This window comes from Anabrus simplex, chromosome 6, assembly GCF_040414725.1.
Source record: "Anabrus simplex isolate iqAnaSimp1 chromosome 6, ASM4041472v1, whole genome shotgun sequence".
Classification (NCBI taxonomy): Eukaryota; Metazoa; Arthropoda; class Insecta; order Orthoptera; family Tettigoniidae; genus Anabrus; species Anabrus simplex.
The window spans coordinates 205632681-205657598 of NC_090270.1; the positions used below are offsets into that span (position 1 = coordinate 205632681).

At 40.6% G+C, this 24918-nt stretch overlaps 1 protein-coding gene across 1 annotated transcript in view; it reads left to right on the plus strand.

Annotated features, from left to right (window-relative positions):
• Window positions 1-24918, plus strand: part of LOC136875936 (anillin-like) — a 332763-nt gene that overhangs the window by 81405 nt on the left and 226440 nt on the right. The window contains exon 5 of the mRNA XM_068228263.1: window positions 17702-17881. Within this exon, the coding sequence (XP_068084364.1) occupies window positions 17702-17881 (180 nt within the window). The remainder of the gene's footprint in view (window positions 1-17701; window positions 17882-24918) is intronic.

Below are 24918 nucleotides of genomic sequence, written 5' to 3' on the forward strand. Positions count from 1 at the left end.
ATGCAATCATCCTCATTGATACATTTGGAACATCCCATTCGGCATCTAAAATGAACTACAGTATAGCCCCGATTTTGTGCAACCTCGATTTAGCGTAAACCCGCATATAACTGAACAAATTTTAAGTCCCAAAAATTATTCTATACGTGCAATGCAATTTTATATTCGATTTAACGTAAGGGAATGTAAAAATCCTCAAGTATTTATTTTTATATGTTATGGTTATGTGACATTAAGAACCTATGAAAAAGACTTCATAAGCTTGCTAAGGATGATTCAAGCCAAGGGAGGAATTTAGAGCGTGGGCACTTAGGGTTAAAGTGAGATGTTAGACTCGGATACTAGTACACACCTGACCGCAGCCACTCTACTACAGTACAAGAGAACACTGTTGTAATGACAATATTATGCCTTTTGAAAATTCCTGTATTAATCTGTGCAAATCGTTCAGTTACAGTGAGAACTCTTTTACTGATTCAGCTGTTATTAGGGCATGATAGTTTTTCTGTTATATTCATACACACTACTCCAGCATTTATATTGAATACGATCGAATCCCCACTACATGCATGAGCGAGCTCTCCCCGACATTCAAAGGTGCTGTCGATGTCGAGTAATAATGCCCCATAAATGATGTAAATAAACATTGGGATAACAGGTTTTTTTCATTGAGTCCACTGACAGCAGTTGTTAACTCCTTACAAATAAAGGCTGAATGAAATGATTGCTTCATTTTAATACTGGATACTTAAATAAAATAAGAATGTGATAGTCTCCTTCTCAGGGTACAGGGGTGTGCATAACTAATTTCAGAGGTTAGGTTATATATTTTCCGCATCTGGTTAAATTTCAGAAAGGCTGTTTCCCACGTAAATATCATTACTTTTCAGGGAGCTTGAAATGTGTTTTCACAATACGTGTGCAGTAAACCAAGGTCAGGTGACGCTGTTTGAAGATGGAAACGTTTGCCACAAGCCTCTGGAATAATGCTATTACAATTTTTAAGCATGAAACTAAATATGCGTGTCCAGACTTGGAATTAGAAAATACCGTCCTAATAAGTAAGCCGCTGTTTGGAAAACCTCCGTGGAAATTTTAAAACAAATCGATTGCTGTTTCATTTTGATTTTAATGTGTTTTTGTGCGAGTTTTTGTATCTTTTCCAACTTTTATGGAAAATTGTGTATAATGTTATAAGAATAACCTTGAACTGAAGTAGTTTTGCATTCACAGACAAAAATCTACTCAAAAGGGTCATCCGTGGGCTCACCATCATCTGGCATAATGGCAGACATATTCCTAAATAACATTGAAAACAATTTCTTAACCGATCAAGAGACGTAGAGGGAGATCAAGTTTTAAGAGGTATGCAACTGAAGGAATTTACAGAGCTGGTTACAAATGGAGGATTATGGAATCACAGTTAATTCGCAGGGGCTTGCAGATTGAATGCTAAAAGGTGTAACAGTGTACAGTGAAGATGTATGTATGAGATAATGATCCATCATCTAAAGTGCGGACCAGTTAAACCTTTCAAATGCCGTGGGGAAAAAAATGTTTCCGAAATGTATCCATCAAGGTGCATTTATTGAAATAATGCTCTTGGATAATGCCATACACTGTCAAACGTAACTTCACACCCGGGAAAAATAAAACACTACTCAAAGACAATGCGTAATCTACTGTATACGCACAACACAATTTAAGCAAGTAGGTTATAACCTATTTGATTTGCATACAGTATAAAGCACTTGCACAGGGGAGCCAACAAGACTGTCCAAATTGGAAACATATGATACCAACAAAACAAACTTTAAAAACTCAGACACATATTTAACACAAATATCAAGGATAATAAATAACTTTGAACAGTACCTGAAAAGTTCGCAAATGTTTAATGGTCCAGTAGGGGTTTTTTTTTGTGTCACACATTGTGCTTATTGCCTTTGAAGGAAGAATATATAAGTTACTTATTCTTATTTTTTATTTTTTTAATTAACACTAGCTACGAACTGCTACATATGCGCCATAGCCTTAATTGTAGCATTGTCAGCATAGCTTGCACTTATCACTGAATACAACACGGCTAGAGTGCAAGTACATAATTTTTTGATGGAATAGTTGCCGCCTGCACTGTATCTTCGCCGTGTTCAACATCTGCTATAGTTGCATCTCCCTCTGACGTCACGTGTTCACAGCTGATCATCATGGTGGGTTCCCGCTCTTCGGAAGTAGCCTCTGCATGGTCTGTGGTGATGTATTTGGAGAAAGTTATACTGACATCGGACGTTTGCCGTAACTCCTCCCTTTCATCTTCATTGTATTCTTCTTCTCGTTCTTGTACTTCATTTAATGAACCAAAAACACATTTGACGAGGCAGTTCTTGATTGTCGATGAAGGAGTAGCGTCCCAGGCAACTGTCGCAATCCTCATTGCATCAGTCACGTTCCACTTGCATATTTCTCTCGCCAAAATATTTCTAGCAGCTTCACGGAGTCGCTTTCTGTAGGCACGTTTCACAGATTAAATGACCGTATTTACTTGCATTTACATGCCCACTTTTACAGCCAAAAATAACAAAGGGGGTTCCAATATGCGATAACCTCAAAATTTTGTGCAGCGAACACATGATTTCTAGGTTATAAAGAGCTATAAATTGTACGTGTAAACATTCTATACTATTATTTAACAAACTTAGAATGAATTTGTTATACTGGTACTGGCGATTTTCGTCGGAAGGCGGTATTTCTAAACGTAAAAAGACAAAAAATGGTGAGCACGGCTTTTAGGCCTACGGTACGTGTAAAAGTCCGTTTTAGTTACTCATATCACGTCATTCGTTACGTCTCATTAATTCCTCTGCTGAGGTTGACGTCAGGAAGGGCATACGGCCGTAAAAACTCGCTACGAAGATTCGTCTCACTTCATATTCGATCCTGTAGAAGAAAGGTATAAGGGTATCGTGTTATCATATAATTAAATATTGATACAAGTGAACTTAATGGCCAGTCAGTTGTCTCTGTCAGTTCAGCAGTAGGCCTACCACACAGTAAACCTGATCACTGCTTTCATTTGAATTATCGCCTTGCGCCACCAACTTTGCTGCCTTGCTACCGGCGTGTCGGCATTCTAAGTGACGCCATCTTCACTGCTATCTCTCGTCAGTCGCGTCAGCTATGCTTCATTCTCTTTGAGCCATGCACTGCAATCAAGAGCACACGAGGTCCCGTCTTCTTGAACCTTTAAAAAAAAAATTGTTCCCGACTATAGAGTCTAAACAGTGTAAATCTATTCCCAGATGGTCTCTGATATTCCCAATTGGTGTACATGTAGCAGAAGCCACTCCTGAATAAAATCGTGCTGTAGAAGGCATGCCAAACCATCAGCTGATAACTAGCGTATGTTACGAGTTGTACTTCCGAATGTAATACATAGTAACTGGAAACATTCTTTTGATAACTGCGGCTATTGAAACACAGACCCTTATTTTTAAGTATATTTCATGCTTGTTCTCTACATTTATCACATCAGGATTTGCGTAAACAATTGTCCATGAGATAAGACAGACCCCATTGTTTAGGTTAGGTATATTATCCCCCTGATAGTGCCAAAAGTTCGATGGAAAAAATAAAAATAAATAACAGGAAAATATACCGCATTTATGGATATCTACAGCTGTGGCGGTAATGCGTTTTATTATCATGATGTTTAATTTTGTACGTTCGTTGTCTCTTTTTTTAATTAATCATACCCTAGTATATTTTGTTTGACGTCTCCGAAAATCGTTTAAAGTACGTGGAGACATAAAATTATTATTTGTTAGGTACGTTGGCGAGTAAAACAATCGTTTTAATTGGATAGCTTTTATCAGTTTTAAACTTACTTCTCTCCAAATATATACCTGTATTGGCCCGAGTTACGAGATATTAAACGACCACTTTGTTAATGATCTCGCCTGCTGTTTAAATAGCAACAACCGTGAATATTTCTCAACTAAAGTAAACTCGTTTCCTCAACCGAGGTGGTACAGCTCTTTTTAGACACACCCCCAGTGGAGGGGAGTTACATGTACCGATTTTACCGCATATCAACCTTCCTGCCATTCGTAAATCTCTGGCAGTATGGTACCAGGAATCAAAGTCAGACCCCGGAAAACAGCAACTAATTGTGCTAACCATTACGCTGGCGAACATTATTAATTACAAAACACAAACATATAGCATGACTGATGCATGCTTTCAGTGCGGGGGTTGGACACGAAGCTAGGCCTATTCATCTATTTGTGCGACGTCATCAGAGCTGCAAGAAGACTTGTACCCGCTTCGAAGCAGAATCGTCATCGTTCTCTGACAAATTACGTTAGGGGTTCTTATAGGCGAGATTTAATTTTTTCATTTTCTTCGTCTTGAAAAGCCAGGGGGGTCTAATACAGAGTAAATACGGTATACCTTGGTCTAGGGGCTGCAAGTAGCTCGTAATGTTGGCCGGCAGAAAAAGAAGACGCACATGTTTTAAAATTAAATTATGTTTGTTTGCAGCGCATTGATCCAACTACTGAAGTATTTTTCTGTCCTGGCATACCATTTCGCATTCAAAGCATACCAGCCACTCCTCAAAGAAATTTCCTGTCATCCAGGAATTTTTAGACGACTTGTATTTGCACTGCAAGTGCCTTATGCTCTTAAAACTTTGACTTCTCAAACTTGCCTATGACGAGGGGAGGAAGTCTCTTGCTTCTGTCCGCATTGCAACACAGGACTGTGACCCTATCTTTGTAAGATTTTTTCGCCATGGCACTTCTCTCCTTTAAAATCATAAGTCCGTTTGGGTTCGGCATTAAGAAACAATACAGTCTCATTGGCATTGAAAATATTGTTCATTGCATACGAATTGATTATGTGAACCACACTTTCTCGCCAACTGTCTGCATCGCTAGTGTTCACTGATTCTTCTCCGCATACTGCCTGCCAAGTGATACTGCATTGTGCTGTTCCTTAAAACACTGAAGCCACCCGTTTGACCCTGAAACTCAAGCCCTATCTTTAGCGCCAGTTCATTTGCCTTCCCCTTAATGATCTTGCCATCAACAGGGATATTGTTCGCTCGAACATGCCGAAACCACTCGATCAATTCCACTTCCAAATCAGTGTGTTTTGTTCTTCGAATGTGCATTCGCTTTGCTGCATTTCTTGAGCTTCTATGCTCTCACAATTTTTTAAAAATGTTCAAAGCATGGACACAGGAATTCCAAAGTCTCTAGCTATTTCAGTTTTTTGTCCATCTCGCAACACAAACAAGGTACACATGTGCCCTAAACTAAAATACTGTAACAATAAACTAAAACACAGTATTAATAAAATATAATAACTTTGAAGTTTTTAACTGCACACTCGAACTTTAAGTAAAATGAATACAAGAATACAAAAGAACTATGATTTCACTAGAACTTGGCAACTTTGAAGCATGCTGTAGGCACACCAAAGTCAAAGTTCGGAAGACGTTCTATTGTGACACGGATAATTTTTAATTCGAATTACACCGTAAAATATTATTTTTCACTAAATGAAAGACAATTTTGAATTAAAAGTCTGAATTTCAATACTGGGACCGACATTCTTCGAATTACAAATTATCCGTATTTCGAATTAAACAATTTAAAATAACATGCTAAACCGTACCTTGTGTTTCCGGGAAGAAGAGATTCTTTTAATTAGGTAGCATTTTTAAATTACCGATTTCGAATTATCGAGATTCTACTGTAATGGCTAATGTTAATCAGTCATTCTCCGTTTGCTGTAACTAAATCTCTGGCCACCGTAACAGTTGCAACAGCGCGTGTGTATCTCTGTCTCTCTCTGCGCTGTACTCAGAGAGCTGTCCCACCTTCCCGGCTGGTCCGCCCTCTAGCAGCCACATTTCCCTTTCAGGTGGTGAGGCAAATAGCATAGGTCTGTTAAACCGATGATAATGCAAAGAAATAAAGTTGTTTGGCTGTACCCAAGCATGCATGCATGAATTATTTACTTCATTGATTTTTTAGATTTTTTATTATATATACGATGCGTGTTTTTTAAGTAAGGGCCATTTGAAAATAACTACACAATAAGAGACGATTTTCAAACACCACATTTATTTGCAGATTCCACATACTTTATTTTTCAACATAGCCGGCAAGTTTGTTTAAACACTTATCATACCTTACACTAAAGTTTTGTATAAGTCTACCCTTTTCATAGAAACTTGCCGCCTCCTCCGATAACCAAGAGTTGATGGCCATTTTCACTTCGTCGTTATCATTGTAGTAGTTGCCGCCCAGGTGATTTTTGAGGTGGCGGCACAGAGGGTAATCGCTGCTCGGCGCAAGGTCAGGGCTGTAGGGTGGGTGATCTAAAACTTCCCAGCCAGAAATGCCCATTCATTCTTGGGTCTGAGCTGCAGTGTGAGGCCTTGCATTGTCATGGAGGAGGACAGTTCCCTTTGTCAGCATGCCGGGTCTTTTGTTTTGTATCGCTTTGCTTAGCTTTCTCAAGGTTTGGCAGTAGGCTTGCGCATTGATAGTGGTTCCTCGTTCCATGAAGTCGACCAACAAAACACCATGCCTATCCCAAAACACGGACGCCATGATCTTGCACTGGGACAGAGTCTGTTTGGCCTTCATTTTACAAGCGAATGTGTGTCTCCATTCCATGCTCTGTTGCTTCGATTCGGGCGTGATATGCAAAACCCATGTTTCGTCTCCCGTTACGATCTGACTCAACATATCATCACCTTCTTCGGCATAACGAGTCAAAAACGTCATCGAACACTCAAATCTTTTGTTTTTGTGTTCCTGTGTTAGGAGTTTAAGGACCCAACAGGAGTACAGTTTCTTAAAATTTGGGTTTTCAGAAACAATTTTGTAAAACACTGACCTAGATGCGTCAGGAAAGGCGTTCTGAGAAAGCTGTTATTGTGAAGCGTCTGTCCTCATTAATCTTTGCTTCAACTGAAGCCACCAAACTGTGATCAGAGATGGGCGACCAGAGTGGGCCTCATCATGGACATTGTCACAGCCATCTTTGAATTGTCGTACCTACTTACGCACTTTGCCTTCACTTATAGCATTAGCACCGTACACTTCGCAAATCTGTCGGTGAATGTCTGCAGCAGACAGGTTCCTTGCCGACAAAAACCGTATCACGAACCTCACACAGGGCGGGCGACTCGATAATCTTGAACATTTGAGCAAGTACAGAACAGAACCATTACAAGTTAGTAACAGAGCTGCAACTGAGCACCATTGTTCCCGAGGCATGCTGGCACACGACGCATGCGCTCGTTATGACGTGCACGCGAACTACTACTGTCTACAACAAAACGGCCCTTACTTAAAAATATGCCTCGTGTATATACATACAAAGAACAATCTAAGCAAAAGTTAGTTATAGTGCAATACAGGTCTCTTGCTTAGATAGCAGGGATAGTTTAACATGAGGGTAATCTTCAGCACAAACAATACATAGTTGTAAGTACAGTATAGTGTATAGGGAAGATATCTCCTTGTTTTATTGCTGTCACTGCGTAAGTAATGTGTGATGGTGCAGTTTATGTTAATACAGGCTAAGATTTGTGGAAAAGGTGTACTTTCTACTGAAAGCTCTAAGGTTAAAAAAATCGGGTCCCTGTATAAATGCTAAATAGGAGTTCTACCGTAATCGCGAAGCATGTAATGTGCTGTGGGTTATATATCTCATTAAGGACCTGTACTACGACAACCAGATGAAAGTGTGGTTTAAATTTGTGCTGCAGTTTGCACCTTGATCTGTGGAAGTTCGGTTGAAAACGTGTACTACGATCGTTTATGTGCGGTCTGGGAGGACGTTCTCTACTTTAGCTGTGCCAAAGTTGGAGAGGCAGTTAACGCTCTTATCTCGGACTTTGCTCCTATCGGGGACGCTGCTGTAAGAATCAAGATGGCTGCATGTTATGATGAATCTACATCTGCATGATGTACAAAAAAATTTTTATAATGTAATCTATGTATATATTTATAAAATATATCATGCTTCCTGTTCTGCTATCACAAGACTTCCGAAGCTATAGCAATTGAGGCTTTCATGGCCGGCGCTACAAATCATGTCGGTGTTTTCTGGGCTTGAAGGCCGTGGTCCAGAGCAAGTGATTGTCCCGGCATTTCATCAAAGACTGTATTCTGCATTGTCTGGGGTTCCGACTTACTTCGATAGCAGCGAAGCTGTCAATGGAATGAAGCGGTGGTGTAATTCCGCCTCATTATATAGTGCAGGCTACGGTATGCTGCTCGACTTTTGGTCCGCCATGCTGGGGGAGCGGTCGCTGATTGGCTGTTCTTCGGCCAATGGTTGAAGCATTAAGTATCCCAGTGTACATCGACCTGCCTTGGCGGAGATAGGCAATTGATCACCCATTGCTTTTTCTGTTCTGCTCGGCCATCATGTCCTTCCGGATTTAAGGCTTTCAGGACTGAGAACCAGGTTTTGTTTACCCGTTCAGATTCCTTCTTACGGTTGAAGCTGTTGGTTTGCTTCAGAATTTCAGTGGCTTCCCTCTGTAGCCTGGCATGATAAGACACAGTAGTTGACAGTACCTTGGTGTTGCTGTTCTGTATCTCGTGGCCTGCTAGCAGCGAGTGTTCAGCAACTGATCTGATGATCTATCTGCTTGTCCCAGCCGGCTATGTCTGTTGTGCTCCTTCAGTCGCGTGGCAATGCTGTGTTTTGTAGTGCCTATGTACACCTGGCCGCAGCTGCACGGGATCTTGTAGACACCTGCTGTGGAGAGAGGATGGCGCTTGTCTTGGGCAGACCTCAATAGTTCCTGTATTTTCTTCGTTGGCGTGTATATGGTTTTTAATCCTTTCCCACGGACTTTCTTTAACTCGCTGTCTGGCGAAACCTAGAGTAATAATTTGCTTATCATGTATAGTTGTGGAGTACCTTTATTAAATAATTTATTCTGTAAAAACAACTTAAGATATTGCTTTCAAATTTTGTAACAATGGAAAATACACTATGATTATTCTAAAATGATGCAATGGGATCACCTAATTACACGAAAGGTCCCTCCCCACCTGTTCGGAATGATACATCAAGAATCATCCAGTATGATGCATAATGTTCATAGCAAGCATCTTCCGAGAAAATACAATCAGAATCCACGATGGCCTAATCCAATCCAAAGGAATCCAGCAAACAAACGGAGTACTCCAGGGAGATCCTATAAGCTCCATTCTGTTTAATGTACTTATCCATGATGTGATACAAAGGATACAAACAGAAGAAGTGAGGATGTGGTTGTACGCTGATGACATGATCCTGCTCTCAGAAAGAAGAGAGCCCCTGCAAGAATCCATAAACAAATTGGAGGAGTGGTCCCAAGAAAATGACCTAGTTATAAATAGGGAAAAGACAAAAATAATGAAATTCAGAAAAGGAGGAAATTTGCCAAACACTGATAGATTCACTTGCGGGGAAGAAGTACTAGAAATAGTCAAAAGCTACAAGTACCTAGGACTCACACTGCAAGTGACAGGACATGCCTTTTCCAAGAACATTGAAGACAGAGCTGTAAGAGCAATAAAGGCGGCTTTCGAGATAAAGAAACCGAATCTACTATCCGCCACAACAGCCCTGAGACTATTCGACATAAAAATTGCTCCCATTGCCTCATACGGTATACAGCTTATATGGAACCACCTCACATACTCAAATCTGAAGCGATTAGAGGGAATTAAAACAGCCTACCTGAAAAGAATGCTCTGTGTCTCAAAATACACGAAAAACAGAATAACGTATATCCTGGCAGACACAACCTTCTTTATAGAAGACCTGATGAAAGCTCATAATCTGATACCAACACCACAAAGCACCATATTCCTAGAAAACAGGCGACAGAAAGCAAGGGACATCAATCCCGGACTTCTCACCACCCCAGCGATGACAAGCAACGAATGAAAAAAGGCCAACTACCAACTGAGACATTTATATACGAGAGTGGCAGCCCACGGACTACATCACCGAATATGTTCAACCAAGGGATACCACAGCCCCACCGACAGATGTCAGTGCACCCTATGTGGAGGACAATGAGTACAAAGAGAGGACATTGACTTTGTCACACTATGCAAATGATGCTAATTTTGTTTAATTAATTAATACCTTGTACACAATGTGTTTAATAAAATATATATATATAATGTTAAATTACTTGTTCTTAAAGTCAGTCTGAATTGCTCAACCTGATGGAGCTGTTATTTTCTTGATAACGGAGATAATGCAGGAATTTACCCTGAACCCCCAATTTATTTCATTTTCGGGATCGATCAGATGATATTTAGATAGCAAATCATACTTCCTCGTGGACATACAAATTATAAACAATTTTTCACAGAATGGGATTGGAAAATAAATTGACATTGGCATAATATGTAATTATGTAGAGGCCCGTAGTCCAAAATGGAATTAACTGGAGGATTAAAACTGTAAATTATGTTTTGCTCAAGCAGGCCTAATATTTTAAAAGGAGACGGTACCTGAATGAACATTTCCTGTCCTGTGCCGTATTTTGAATTCCTTCAGATTCATCTTCTGTCCCAGCTGCTTCCCACACCATGTTTATTATGATACCTTTAAATTCACTACCATTGCATTTGTCAACATATTAATATAATTCCTAACGAATATCCTGTGCATTCAACTGATTATGTGCAGCCATTTTGCTGCAAAATGTTTAAATTCAGTTAGCTGTCTGTTCTATCTAAGAAAATGTAGAAAAGAACACTTTATTTGAGGATTCCATGCATGCCAGTTGTATCTAGGAAGCGTAGGGAATTCACTGGTTTAAATAAGTTATATGTTTAGCAGACAGATGGCAGAGGAAGTCGGTTTGAAAGTCGAGAACGCTTTACTACACAACCCGCGGGAGACACTGTGTGACTCCAGTACGCTTTACTACGCAATCTGCGGGAAAGAGTTAACCCATGGAACTCCAGTAGCCTCCCCATTCTATCAGTTGTTTTTCCAATATACGGCATAAAGGCTTTAGCTGCCGGCCGCTCCTCTAATTTCTCCCTGGTTGTTGGACATCTGGGATGGAGTGCTCGCTGGATATCTTTATGACTGTACCCTTTAGCGAGTAGGGCCATGTTGAGGTGGCTGAATTCCTCCTTTAAGTGCTTAGGTTGACAAATTCTCCTAGCACGGTCGGCTAGCATCTTAATCACTCCGTATTTTTGTGATGGGTGGTGGTTCGACGTCTTCTGAAGATAGCGATCTGTGTGGGTCGGCTTGTGGTATACTGTGTGTCCCACGTTTTAATCGGCAGTCTTCATTTCCAGAACATCAAGGAAAGGGAGTTTTCCTTCGTTTTCTGTCTCCATAGTGAACTGAATATTGGTGTTAATACTGTTCAGATGCTGTTAGAAACAGCTGTAGTTGTTCCTTTCCCTGACTCCAGATCACAAAGGTGTCATCTACGAAGCGCAGCCACACCTTAGGTTTCAGTGGTGCAGTCTCGAGTGCTGTTTATTCAAACTTTTCCATAGAGAAATTTGCGATCACCAGACTCAGAGGACTGCCCTTGGCGACACCGTCGATTTGTTCGTAGAAATTGTCATTCCACAGGAAATAGCATCATCATCATTATCAATGTCCCACTCAAGTCGCCGGGGTGTGGTTAACAAGCCTCCCCCACTCCTTTCTGTCCTTCCACTTTTCCTGTTCCATTACTTCTGCCACATCCAATCCAGCTTCTCTAATGTCCTTCCAGATCTGATCCATCCACCTTCTTCTCAGTCTTCCAACTGGTCTCTTTCCAATTCTCTTCATGCTACCCGTTCCTTTCCCATTCTTTTTACATGTTCGAACCATCTCAGTCTTGCTTTCTGTATCTTCTGTACTAACAGTTCTGTATTTAGCTTGTGGTGAGGCAATGGTTGAACAATTCGGTAATGTCCTCGGCAAAAATCTGAGTGATGCAGTCCAGGGCCTCATTCATAGGTACCTTAGTGAAGAGTGAGACCACGTCAAAGCTGACAAGCGGGTCTTCGGCTTATAACTGGATGTTCTTTAGCTTTTCTATGAAGTGGCCTGAGTCTGTGACATGACTGTGTGCCATCGATGTAAGGTTGTAGTAAGGTAGCTAAATGTTTAGCAGTATCGTAGTTCGGTGATCCAATAGCACTCACGATGGGCCGTAGAGGTATATTGCCCTTGTGTATCTTGGGTAAGCCATATGGTCTCGGAGGTAGAACTTCACTTTTGGAAGTTTCCTTCTTCACATTGGCAATGAAGAGGCCTTAATAAGGCTGTTGGTGTTATGAAGAATCAAATTGTTTGGATCTTTTGGTAGTCTGCGGTAGGCCTCTATGTCAAAAATCTTGGATATCTTTGCAGTGTAATCATTAGTAGCCATGATGGCAGTGGCATTTCCCTTACTTGCGGGAAGAATGCGTACACTCGTCCATGTTCAGAGTTTTGATGGCCTTCCTCTCTTGAACCGTGAGGTTGCCCTTCGGTGCTGGTGCCTTTCTCAGTATCCTTGAGGCTTTGTGGCGGATTTCTTCTGCCTGGTCAGATGGTAAATTGTGAATAGCAGCTTCGATATTCGCGACATCTCCCCCATATGAATTGAGGGAGAGGTAACAGCAAAGTTTCCTCCTTTATCGAGTAGAGAGGTTTCTGCTTCTGACAGGCAACGGTTGGTCGAGAGGTATCCAAGGCAGGCGTAGTCTTAGGCGTGGGACGATTCTCCTGATATTGCTCAAACTTATTCTTCTGCCAGTTGGTCAACTGATTGTCAAAGTCATGGTACCATTTGATTTTTCCCAATCCTGCGGTGAGAGTGTGGTTCTCAGAAGATGATATAGCTGTAAAAGTGCCTGGTCGATGGTAGCGAGCTCCTTGTGTGTGGAACTTACACGTTCCCGCAGCAGTAAGCACTCCGTTCTATCATAGATACGATGTGACTGGGCAGAGTTGAACGGTCTCTTCTTTCTCGGAAATTTGGGCACTATCCCCAAATCTCTGCATCAGAGAAGAATAGTGAGTGAAGACAGGGGTGGCTGCTTGTTTCTTACATACACTGACTGACAGAGCAAATGCAACACCAAGAAGGAGTGGTCAGAACTTTATGCCAATTGCAGGGTAGACTGACGTCACTGAGGTATGCTCATGATGTGAAATGCGCCGCTGTGCTGCGCACGTAGCGAACGATAAATGGGACACGGCGTTGGCGAATGGCCCACTTCGTACCGTGATTTCTCAGCCGACAGTCATTGTAGAACGTGTTGTCGTGTGCCACAGGACACGTGTAAAGCTAAGAATGCCAGGCCGCCGTCAACGGAGGCATTTCCAGCAGACAGACGACTTTACGAGGGGTATGGTGATCGGGCTGAGAAGGGCAGGTTGGTCGCTTCGTCAAATCGCAGCCGATACCCATAGGGATGTGTCCACGGTGCAGCGCCTGTGGCGAAGATGGTTGGCGCAGGGACATGTGGCACGTGCGAGGGGTCCAGGCGCAGCCCGAGTGACGTGAGCACGCGAGGATCGGCGCATCCGCCACCAAGCGGTGGCAGCCCCGCACGCTACGTCAACCGCCATTCTTCAGCATGTGCAAGACACCCTGGCTGTTCCAATATTGACCAGAACAATTTCCCGTCGATTGGTTGAAGGAGGCCTGCACTCCCGGTGTCCGCTCAGAAGACTACCATTGACTCCACAGCATAGACGTGCACGCCTGGCATGGTGCCGGGCTAGAGCGACTTGGATGAGGGAATGGCGGAACGTCGTGTTCTCCGATGAGTCACGCTTCTGTTCTGTCAGTGATAGTCACCGCAGACGCGTGTGGCGTCGGCGTGGAGAAAGGTCAAATCCGGCAGTAACTGTGGAGCGCCCTACCGCTAGACAACGCGGCAGCATGGTTTGGGGCGCTATTGCGTATGATTCCACGTCACCTCTAGTGCGTATTCAAGGCTCGTTAAATGCCCACCGCTACGTGCAGCATGTGCTGCGGCCGGTGACACTCCCGTACCTTCAGGGGCTGCCCAATGCTCTGTTTCAGCAGGATAATGCCCGCCCGCACACTGCTCGCATCTCCCAACAGGCTCTACGAGGTGTACAGATGCTTCCATGGCCAGCGTACTCTCCGGATCTCTCACCAATCGAACACGTGTGGGATCTCATTGGACGCCATTTGCAAACTCTGCCCCAGCCTCGTACGGACGACCAACTGTGGCAAATGGTTGACAGAGAATGGAGAACCATCCCTCAGGACACCATCCGCACTCTTATTGACTCTGTACCTCGACGTGTTTCTGCGTGCATCGCCGCTCGCGGTGGTCCTACATCCTACTGAGTCGATGCCGTGCGCATTGTGTAACCTGCATATCGGTTTGAAATAAACATCAATTATTCGTCCGTGCCGTCTCTGTTTTTCCCCCAACTTTCATCCCTTTCGAACCACTCCTCCTTGGTGTTGCATTTGCTCTGTCAGTCAGTGTAGTTTCTCGAAGCGATGGAATGGGTTCAGAATTTACACTCCGTAGAGGCGATTCATATAGCAATTAAGGCTTTCATGGCCGGCGCTACGAATCATGTCAGTGTTTTCCGGGCTTATGGATCATGGTCCAGGAGCAAGTTTCACGGAAGACTGCATTCGGCATTTACAAGTGTTCTGACCGACTTTGATAGCAGCGAAGCTCTCGGTGTTTTTGTAATTCCACCTCGTTATATAGTGCAGGCTACGGTACGCTGCTCGCGTATTGGTCCGCCATGCTGCTGGGGGAAGTCACTGATTGGCAATTCTTTGGCCATTGTTTGAAGCATTAAGGAACCCGATGTACATCGACCTGTCTTGGTGGAGACAGACGTAATGTAGATATTTCAGAAGTACGAACATTTGTTGAAAGTCGTTCCGTCTTCAGGTGGAGCTAAAAGCTCTCTGTCTCCTTCCAGTTATTGTGGCTACACTACCAGCCAAATGCGATGGCTAGGATTGTCCCTTATGCAAGTTCTTCGACGATCGCTTTCCCATTAGAGTTCCTGAACTAATTACCGCAATGACGGGATGTTAGTGCCAAGATCCTTAGGTAAGTCATGGCCATCCCTTCGTGAGTTACTGTTTCTTGAAAAATGCTCGATGAAGGATTTACTTTTGATGGGACAAATTTTTGGATGGTTGATGCAGGAAATAGTTTCTTCGAAGAACGGATAATGCAGGATTTTTAAAACAAGATTTTAATTTAGGATGCTCTTGGGACCATGCAGTTTGAATGAATAGTCCAGGAAAACATTGTTTCTGGGAAAGGATTATCGAGGTTCCATTGTATTTATTAATTTAAGTTATAATCATCATAAAATATCAAAGCCATTATGTTAAAAACAGTTCTGATGGTTGTTTTATCTATATATATAAAATAATAGTTTTGTCTGTACATTGCCCAGAATTTAAAAAGGATGGTATTTCTGTATCAGTCGTGCCCACAGTAAACAGGAAATGCACTTTTTACTCTTCCGTAATTTCTGTCTGTCTGTCTGTCTGTATGTACACGCATCACGAGAAAACAGCTGAAGAGAATTTAATGAAAATCGGTATGCAAAGTCGGGTAATACGTCGCTACAATCTAGGCCATGATTAATTTTATTCACGCTGACTGAAATGGTAGCTTAGGGGAAGGCCTAAAATTTAATACTCAAATTTTTTAATTAGTGGCCATATCTTAATGAAAATCAGTATACAAAGTCGGGGAATAAGTCGCTATAATCTAAGCCATAAATAATTTTATTCACGCTGAGTGAAATGGTAGTTTAGGGGAAGGCCAAAAATTTATTTCTCAAATATTTGTTATTAATAGTCGTATCTTAACAAAAATCGGTAGGAGAAGTCGAGGAATAAGTTGCTACAATCTAGGCCATAAATAATTGTATTAATGCTGAGAAAAATTATAGTTTAGAGGAAGGCCTACAATGGAATTCTCAAATATTTATGTTATTAGTGGTCCTATCGTAATGAAAATCTGTATGCAAAGTCGGGGAATAAGTCACTATAATCTAGGCCATAAATAATGTTATTCACGCTGAATGAAATGGTAGTTTAGGGGTAGGCCTAAATTTTAATTCCCAAATAATTATGTTATTAGTTGTCGTATCGATAAAGACTACATAACATTTTAGTTATGTAGTATTATATTTCCGATTATTTATGTCTTATACATTGTTACCATACCGGGTATGATCAGAGATATTCATGAATTTGGATTTTTGTTACTAAGTCCTTATCGGCGCCGAATCACGAGAAAATGGGCAAACAGGATTGAATAAAAATCGGTATGTAAAGTCGGAGAATAAGGAACTTCAGTCTACGCTATAAATAATTTCATAAGACGCCCTAATATCACAGAGTCGAAAGAAAACTAAATGTGAAGGCCTACAATGTAGAAAGCTCATAAAATAGAACAACAATAACATTACATTGACCATTGTTTGTTGTGATGTGCTTTGTCTTCTGTTGCCATTCATCTCCGATAGATAGCATTACTGCTCCGTACCAAGTATTTTTTTAAATTTGCCTTACGTCGCACCGAAGCAGTTAGGTCTTATGGCGATGATAGGATAGGAAAGGGCTATGAGTGTGAAAGAAGCAGCCTTGGCCTCCATTAATGTACAGTTGCAGCATTTGCCAGGTGTGAAAACAGGAATCCACGGAATAACATTTTCAGGGCTGCCGATGGTGGGGTTGGAATCCACTATCTCCCGGGTGCAAGCTCACAGCTGCGTGCCCCTAACCGCACGGCCAACTCGCCCAGTCGTACGAGTGTAACAGTCTGCTTAAATATTGGCGGGAAGTAGCTGGGGTGTTAGGTAACTTTCTTCTTTAGCATGCCATTCCTCTGTTTCATAAATATTCTGATACTACTGGCAATTGACACACTGGTTCATCATAGCATTCGAGCTATTCAGTCCCTACTCTGTGGCACTGACTGGAATGACCAGTGTGCATATTTAACGGAATATTGGCAGAGGAGTGTTTACGGCTGTCTACGGCCTGGTCATTCCAGCTCTGGAACTTTGGACTGTTAGATCAGCACCGTAGTACTGTTCGTTAAAAGTGAGAAAATGTGTAGTTTATCATTTGATCAAGTATTTTATGTGATAACATTACTTTTAATTGCTACATTCCTACTGACGTTATTGTAACGACCTATGTTGACTTCAGTTAGGAAAACCACATAGTCAGTCTTTCTGAGAATCCCGTAGCGAAGCACGGGTACATCAGCTAGTTATTATTAAAATCAAATGGTCGTATCAGCACACAAGCATTCAGATGAAAACTAGTTTTTGGGTGCTTAAGGGTCATCATCATTGATTAAAAATTATTTAAAACTATTCCACATAGATTTGTCGTCAAGATAAAATGAAGCCCAGATGAAATAAACATTAGAAGGGACATAATGTAACAGTACTGCCTACGTGGAGTAAGTTGGTATGTTTTAATAATTTTTAATCACCGATGATGGACCTTAAATGTTCTAAAACTGGTTTTGAGCTGAACGCTTGTGTGCTGATATGACTTTTATTTTAATAATACATAATAATTTATTATTTAGCATTAGTTTCAACACACTGGAAAACTTAAGGTATTATTATTGATAGTTTGAGACATTATTGTTTGATATGTTATTTTCAGCAACGAAATAAAACAAATTCTGATTTCACCACGTCATTGAAGACTGGAAATGCCACTAGGAATACCTCAGTTCCAACAGAGGTTGAAGAGTCGGTTAAAATCTCTGAACAAACTAAGCCTTTAGGGAATAAGAATGCTCCTAAAAAGGTTGTCTGGGATAGAGCCATCTTGGAATGTTTGGTATGTATGGTTTTGTGTATGCTTTCTATTAATAGTTCATTCTCAGTCTTTGATTACATGTTCATTGTTATGTATGTAAGCTGTGCACCCTAAAATTGGCATATTGGCATAAGGTGGGGGTAAGGGGGTACTGTGTACTCTTAAGAAATAAAGTGCCATGGCCAATTCCAGGTGTCGTGTATTTACATTTGTACATTACTTTGTAACATATATATAAAACTTACCATCTAAACAGATTGAGATTTTTGCATAATAACATCTAGAAGATACTTAACAACCTCCATAAATTTCATTGTTGTAAACCTGATGTATGCAATTTTATAAAATTTTAAACATAGTGATTGATGTTTACATGGAATGGACTTTTGACTTTACATACCTTAACGTTTTTTTCTAAGTTCTGCGAATTGTGGCTACTTTTATTGATAATGTCAAGATATTGTTTACAAGAAGGACAAAGGTACATTTTCTGGAAGAAAAAAAAAAAAACCCAAATGTGTAAGTTGCATAATGTCTGCGTAATATAGTTAAAGGCGATCTTCGCGTGTTTACTTGACAGCGCCGCAGGATTACACATGCGAATCAGTGCTATGGCAACATGGCATGAGGGGCTAATAAATCTTAAACTCTGTGTCAAATACGATCACTGAATGATAGTATGTAATATTTAATATTGCAGGAAGTAATATAAAGAAGGGGTATGATGGTGCAGCGCTCAAGCTGCTTAGAACCATCAAGATGGACTGGGTTTGAGTCCTGATTAATGCACATGTTATTTTCGAGTTGAAGGTCGCGCCCGATATTTCGGATTTCGTGTAAAAATAATGAGGTCCCATGGCTTATGATACTGAGATTATTGGTCACATAAAACTACAAGCTTCATTTCTCCTAATAATAATAATAATAATAATAATAATAATAATAATAATAATAATAATAATAATAAGAAGAAGAAGAAGAAGAAGAAGAAGAAGAAGAGTAATGTATATAACTTCAGATACTGGTACTGACATGTGGCCTACTTAATAAAGTAAAGTATTTTTATGAATTGTCACACATTTAACACTCAAAACAGTGAATGTAAAATGAACTAAAATATTTAAAGACAACTGAACATTCAACGCTTAACCCTTTCGCTTTCAAGCTCTCAGCTGATGGATATGTGAAAGCTGACAGCCATATTTAGCACACTATGCATACACTTCTTTTAAAATTGCATAGAAGGCAATGAAGATATCAACATGAAAGTTGGCAAACTTATAGAATATACATCACTTAGTATCACTGCATGTAAGTCATTTCCCTAAACCAAAAGCGTTTAATGTTAAAAAACAATAAACTTAGAAGCAAAGTTATAAATTTCAGATTTTGAAAGTTTGGAAGTAATTCTAGGAAATAGTATGCACAATCCGAGTTTGTTATTCATGTCGGTAGGAAGGCTATATTATTGTTTACTATCATGGTAAATATGACGATTCTATGTCCATTACATCCAAGGATAGATTAAAATGTTTAAAGTGATGTAACACTGAAAAATGTCAGCCATTTTTGCATAAAACACACATTTCTTAAATCTAATATAAAAGACTAACCAATGAAGATATTACCATGCAATTCAGTTGACCTATAGAAAATGAATCACTTATTATCACTGAAAATGTGTTGGACATCTATACCGTCTGGTTTGAATGTGAAAAAAGTAAAAATATTGGAAAACAAAAATTTCATTAGGAAAATAATTTTAACCAAATTTTCTCAATTGATTCTGTCTGTAGGCCCTATTAACACTTTAAAATTAAAAGAAAGGAGGTAAAAAACCAAATTGAAATATGAAATAGGAGCGGAATTCGGTGGTGGCATATGCTTAGGTCCTGTCACTTCCTGATACTGATGAGGGAGTGGGATAGGCTGTTCCGGGGCTAAGATATCGCGATAATCTTCATGGACGATAACTAGCTCAGAAAGAAAGAGAATAGAAGCTTTTGAAATGTGGTGTTACAGAAGAATGCTGAAGGTGAGATGGATAGATCGAATCACAAATGAGGATATATTGAATCGAATTGGTGAGAGATCGATTTGGCTAAATTTGACGAGAAGAAGAGAGATAATGATTGGACACATCTTAAGACACCCAGGACTTGTTCAGTTGGTTTTTGAAGGAAGTGTAGGTGGTAAGAACGGTAGGGGTACACCAAGGTATGAATATGACAAGCAGATTAGAGCAGATGTAGGATGCAATAGTTACGTAGAAATGAAAAGGTTAGCACAGGATAGGGTGGCATGAAGAGCTGCATCAAACCAGTCTATGGACTGATGACTCAAACAACGTTATATAATCTATTAACAAAAGTTGTACAGTAAGTTAATACATTTTTTTCAATTGTACAAAGGAATATAGGAACACTTTTCTTACTTTTACGACTCCTTTTTAATGCACTAAAATAATGCATGTTTTTTCCGTTTTACATTTTTATGTAATTTGTGCGCAGCACGATCGCAAAGACATTTTGCTAACAACAGTTCTGCCGGTGTGGTTTCAGTCATCATTATCATCATCATCATCATCCTCCTTCCTAGTATTGGGCTACGTGTCCCATTATGGTCTTGCATTTTTCTTTTTACAAGACTTGAAAGTAATCAAATGTCCTTCCGACAGGTTGCTAGCTTGAAGGAAGTAAGACCATTGGTGGGGCTGCCACCTCTCAGCTAATGGACTAGCTAAAATTACAGCATTTCCTCCGTAATTGATGTAATGGTTATACCGCCATGACTCGGTTGACAGGACCTCGCCTGTGGGAACAGGTTTGTTCTTCCCGGGAAGGTGAGGTTGGCATTTGAGCGGGAGAGGTTATGTCATCATCATCATCCTTCCAAGTATTGGGCCATGTGGTCCGTTACGGTCTTGCATTTTCTTTCCATCGCTTCAATGGACGTCCTATAGATATCTGTCCGCTTGGTTGATAGCGTAGGATCTCCCTTGGCAGTCTTCCAGATTCCATCCTGTGAACGTGACGTTTCCAGTTTTCTTGGTAATCATAGATGTAATTGATTACTGGTTTCACATTCAGTCCCTTCAGCACATCTTCATTTCTTATACAATCCCATTTTGGGTAGCCTGCTGTTCTGCGCATGAACGTCATTTCACGTGCTGTAATTCTGGAAATGTCTTGAGTTCTTATTGTCAATGCCTCACTGCCATAGCAAAGGTTTGGTCTGGCTAAAGTGTTATAAAGACGTAAGCGAGTGTGTTTTTGGAAAAGAGATGGCTTCATGATATGATTTATGATTCCTGTTCTGGTAAATTTGGTTATTTTTGCAGAGAAATCAATTTCCCCTTGTTAAGATAAATTGTATCCCAGATAATTGAATTTGTTGACTCTTTCCAAAATTTTATTATCTAAACAGATTTTACTGGGGATAGGGTCCTTCCCCTTAAAGGCCATTATTTTGCTCTTTTGTGGCAAAATGATCGTGTCGAATTTTGAAGAGACTTTCTGGAGATTATGTACTGACCACTGAAGATCATCTTCTGATGATGCTACCAATGCAACATTATCAACAAAGAGTATGGCATCTAGATGTGTGAGATATCTGCTGACTGAGATTGATCCATGCCTTTCATGCCTCCATTTCTGCATTATGTTGTTCATATAGATTATGAAACAACAATGGAGAAAGTCCATAACCTCTTCTCACACCTCTGCTGATTAGTTCCCATTCAGTCTGATGATTATCTAACTTTATTGCAATTAGGTTGTCACTGTACATGTTGTATAGTGATTCCGGGAGAGATGGCGCACCGGGTGAGATGGCGCAGGGTAGGCCAGTGCGGCTGTCGCTCGCTAGATCACTCGACCACTGCTTCTCGTGTGTACGTGAGAACAAAAGCTATCTGTTGGATGTCACATGGTGCGAGTGATTTCGCCTGAAATTCTGGATATTTCTGGCAAGTACGTCTTCTCTACCTTCAAAGTTTTGCTACGGCATGATATAAATGCCCACTGACTGGGTTGTTCAAGTTAAATTAACTTTGCATTTGCACAGGCGGGTGACTAGGTTAGTCAACGACTGCTGGTGTGATATACGCCATGTTGGGCCAACGCAGTTCCTGGGGCAGGGGTGCGCCATCTCTCCCCAAATGTCGGGAGAGTTGGCGCGCTACATTTCCGGGAGAGATGGCACGGTATTCTTTTAATTTCCATTTAGGTATAAAATGTATTTCCATCCTCCGATCAGTTTGTTAATAAAATATAAAATATATTATATAGCCTATATGCCTATTCTGTGTCAAATTATACTAATTGTGGAGAAGAGGAAGCAGCTACAGCCTAATCGAAGTTTGTGGTACATGCCTTTAATGAAACTTTAAAGCGTAACATTTCCAACAAAAGAGAAATTTCAGTGAACGAAAAGAATAAAGTGCAAAGAAAAATTGCAACCACTGCCACAACGGGAAAGAGTAGGAAATGAGAAAAACCTCATTCCAATGAAGCAGCCAAACTGATTCAAGATGGGCAAAATAATCCAATATCCGATGATTGCAACAAGTGTGTGGAGTGCTGGGAGAACTATTGTTAATTTGATAAAAAAGAAGGATGATTGGATTAAGTGCACCGTCTGCAACAAGTGGCTGCATGAATTGTGTTCAGTGTATAAGAACTTGTGTAATGATTGTGGACGAGAGAGATTAAGCAAAAACGTATCCTAAAAGGACAGGGATACATCTTGAATTTTAAATAATTAATTGATTTATTAATGACCAAGAAATAATAGACAAGTGAATGTAAGTAAGGTAAATAAATGTATTAAACCTGTAATCATAGTTTACTTCTTCATTTCTTCCCTCCTTAGCATCTCACCCGGACACTACGGGAGAGATGGCGCAGGTGACACACTTTCAAATAAACGATCTCTTTCTGTAATCTACTTACATTCAGACCATTTCCTTCAAAAGGTAGTGAGGAGAGATATAAGGAATGACGTCTAGCATAAAAATAAGCTAATCGAAATGTTGGCGAAGACTTGCTGCACGATCATTAGAAAATGTGTGCCATCTCTCCCCGACTTACTCTGTTATCTATTAACTGTTGTGGACATTATCTTCTTCTAGGATATTAAGAAATGTGGTTTCAGTCAAGAATTCTAAATAGGCCATCAGGTTGTCCAGCTGCATTGTTGCCTCTCCATGAGTCATTGCTTCTTCTGATGGAGTGCCGGTTTCATTTTCGAATTCAACATCAGCGAATTAGTGCGTTGCATTCATGGGGCGTGGGTTCGAATCTCACCTCGGCCGTCTTGGGAATGGTTTTCCACAGATTCCCATTCTCAATTCCAGACGAATGCCGGGACTGTACCTTTGATAGACCGTGGCCAAATTACTTCCAATTCTTCTCCTTAACTATCGTTGGCGAAAAAGACATTCAAGAAGAGTCGACCACATAAAAGAAATACTGTACAAGTAAAAAATAAATATTATTTTTGATCGGGATAAACCGGAGATCTGGATTAATGAGGGCTGGATAAATGAGGTTCTTGTATATTAATAAAGTTGTGCATTTGTCATTTCATACCAATTATGTTATTAAATGCATTATTCGAACATACCACAATTCTACTAACCTGTTATTATCCAGATTGATTTACAATCCTATGGAAAAAAAAAAAGTGCAATTCTTATTCTCGCAAATGTAACAGTAGTGACTTTTTACAACACGGAAGTGGCAGTACATATAATCTCACAAGTCACGACAAAATTATGACTACATAGTGCCACTATGCATGATGAACGGTAACTGTAAGACGACATATCGGTGAGTAGGGTCCCTAAATTGTATGGTTAGTGTCACTGAATCAAACCCAATAGTTAAAAAATAACTATAAATCACTACCTTCAGTATTAATAGAGGAGAAAGAGTAAGGTTGTACCCTTAGTGTACGTGCTTTCATGTCAAATAATGTGCAAATGTTAGTTTACTCTGTGTTTAACTCATTGGGCCTGAGCCACGGAACAGTTCTCTGATTCGACGGTGGACTAAGTGCAAGACCATCTAACTGTTTTGTCATCTCACTTTACCATGAAATTAAACTTTCCCTCTAGATATAGCAAAGTGAGCCGCATTTGTGATTTCTGTTGAAACTCGTTGCCCCCAATGTGATCTCTGCTAACATTTATCAATTGTGTTCTTGGTAATATTGGTTTGAAATGGGCTATCTTTCGACTTTGAAATTTGTTTGTAAACAACATGGCTGCAAGTAAACGACTGTAAGTTACCGAAATACAATCCCTCTTAGAAAGTGATGATGATCAGGAATATGGTATTTTCGGTGATAGCAGTAGTAGTGTGATTATGTACTACTACGAACAGTTCTGATGAATATAGTGATGTGGAAAACGAAGAGGAAGTGCAGGAGATAACAATATTACAGCTCAGCAGGCAGACTGGATATGGACCTGAGTGCTAATAATCTAAAAATTATTCCTTGTTCCACGGTTCATGGTGTGAATATCATTACTGTCGCGGCCACCAAATTAGGTGGGTGAGGAAAATTGTGCTGTCGTCAGATATGGGAACGGCAAAGCGACAGATGGTCGAGAGTCGCTTACCCCTGGGCATGGATTGGCAACGCTGATCGTGCAGTGCTGTCAAACTGAAGCTCATCCGCTCCAGCCCACCTTACCCGAGTCATTCCCTGTCAAGCAGCTGTTGAGCTCGCATCGTAAAGGCAGTTAAAGATGGATAGTGAATGTGAATTGATTTGGGCTCAAGTCAAGAGAGAAGTGGCAGAGAGGAACAAGACATTCAAAATAAAGGGCGTAGAAAAACTCGCGTCAGAAGCCATCGACCGTGCGACTGCTGCAGATTGGGAAAAGTGCTTCAGTCGCGCGGAAGATGTTCAAACAGACGATTGGGCCAAGGAAATAGTAAGGGACGAAAGAAAGGAGCCATTCATCATCAGTGTAAAAGACGACTTGACAGATAGTGAGATGAGTGATGACAGTGACTAAGATTGCCTTGAAGCCAGAAACCGATTCTTAC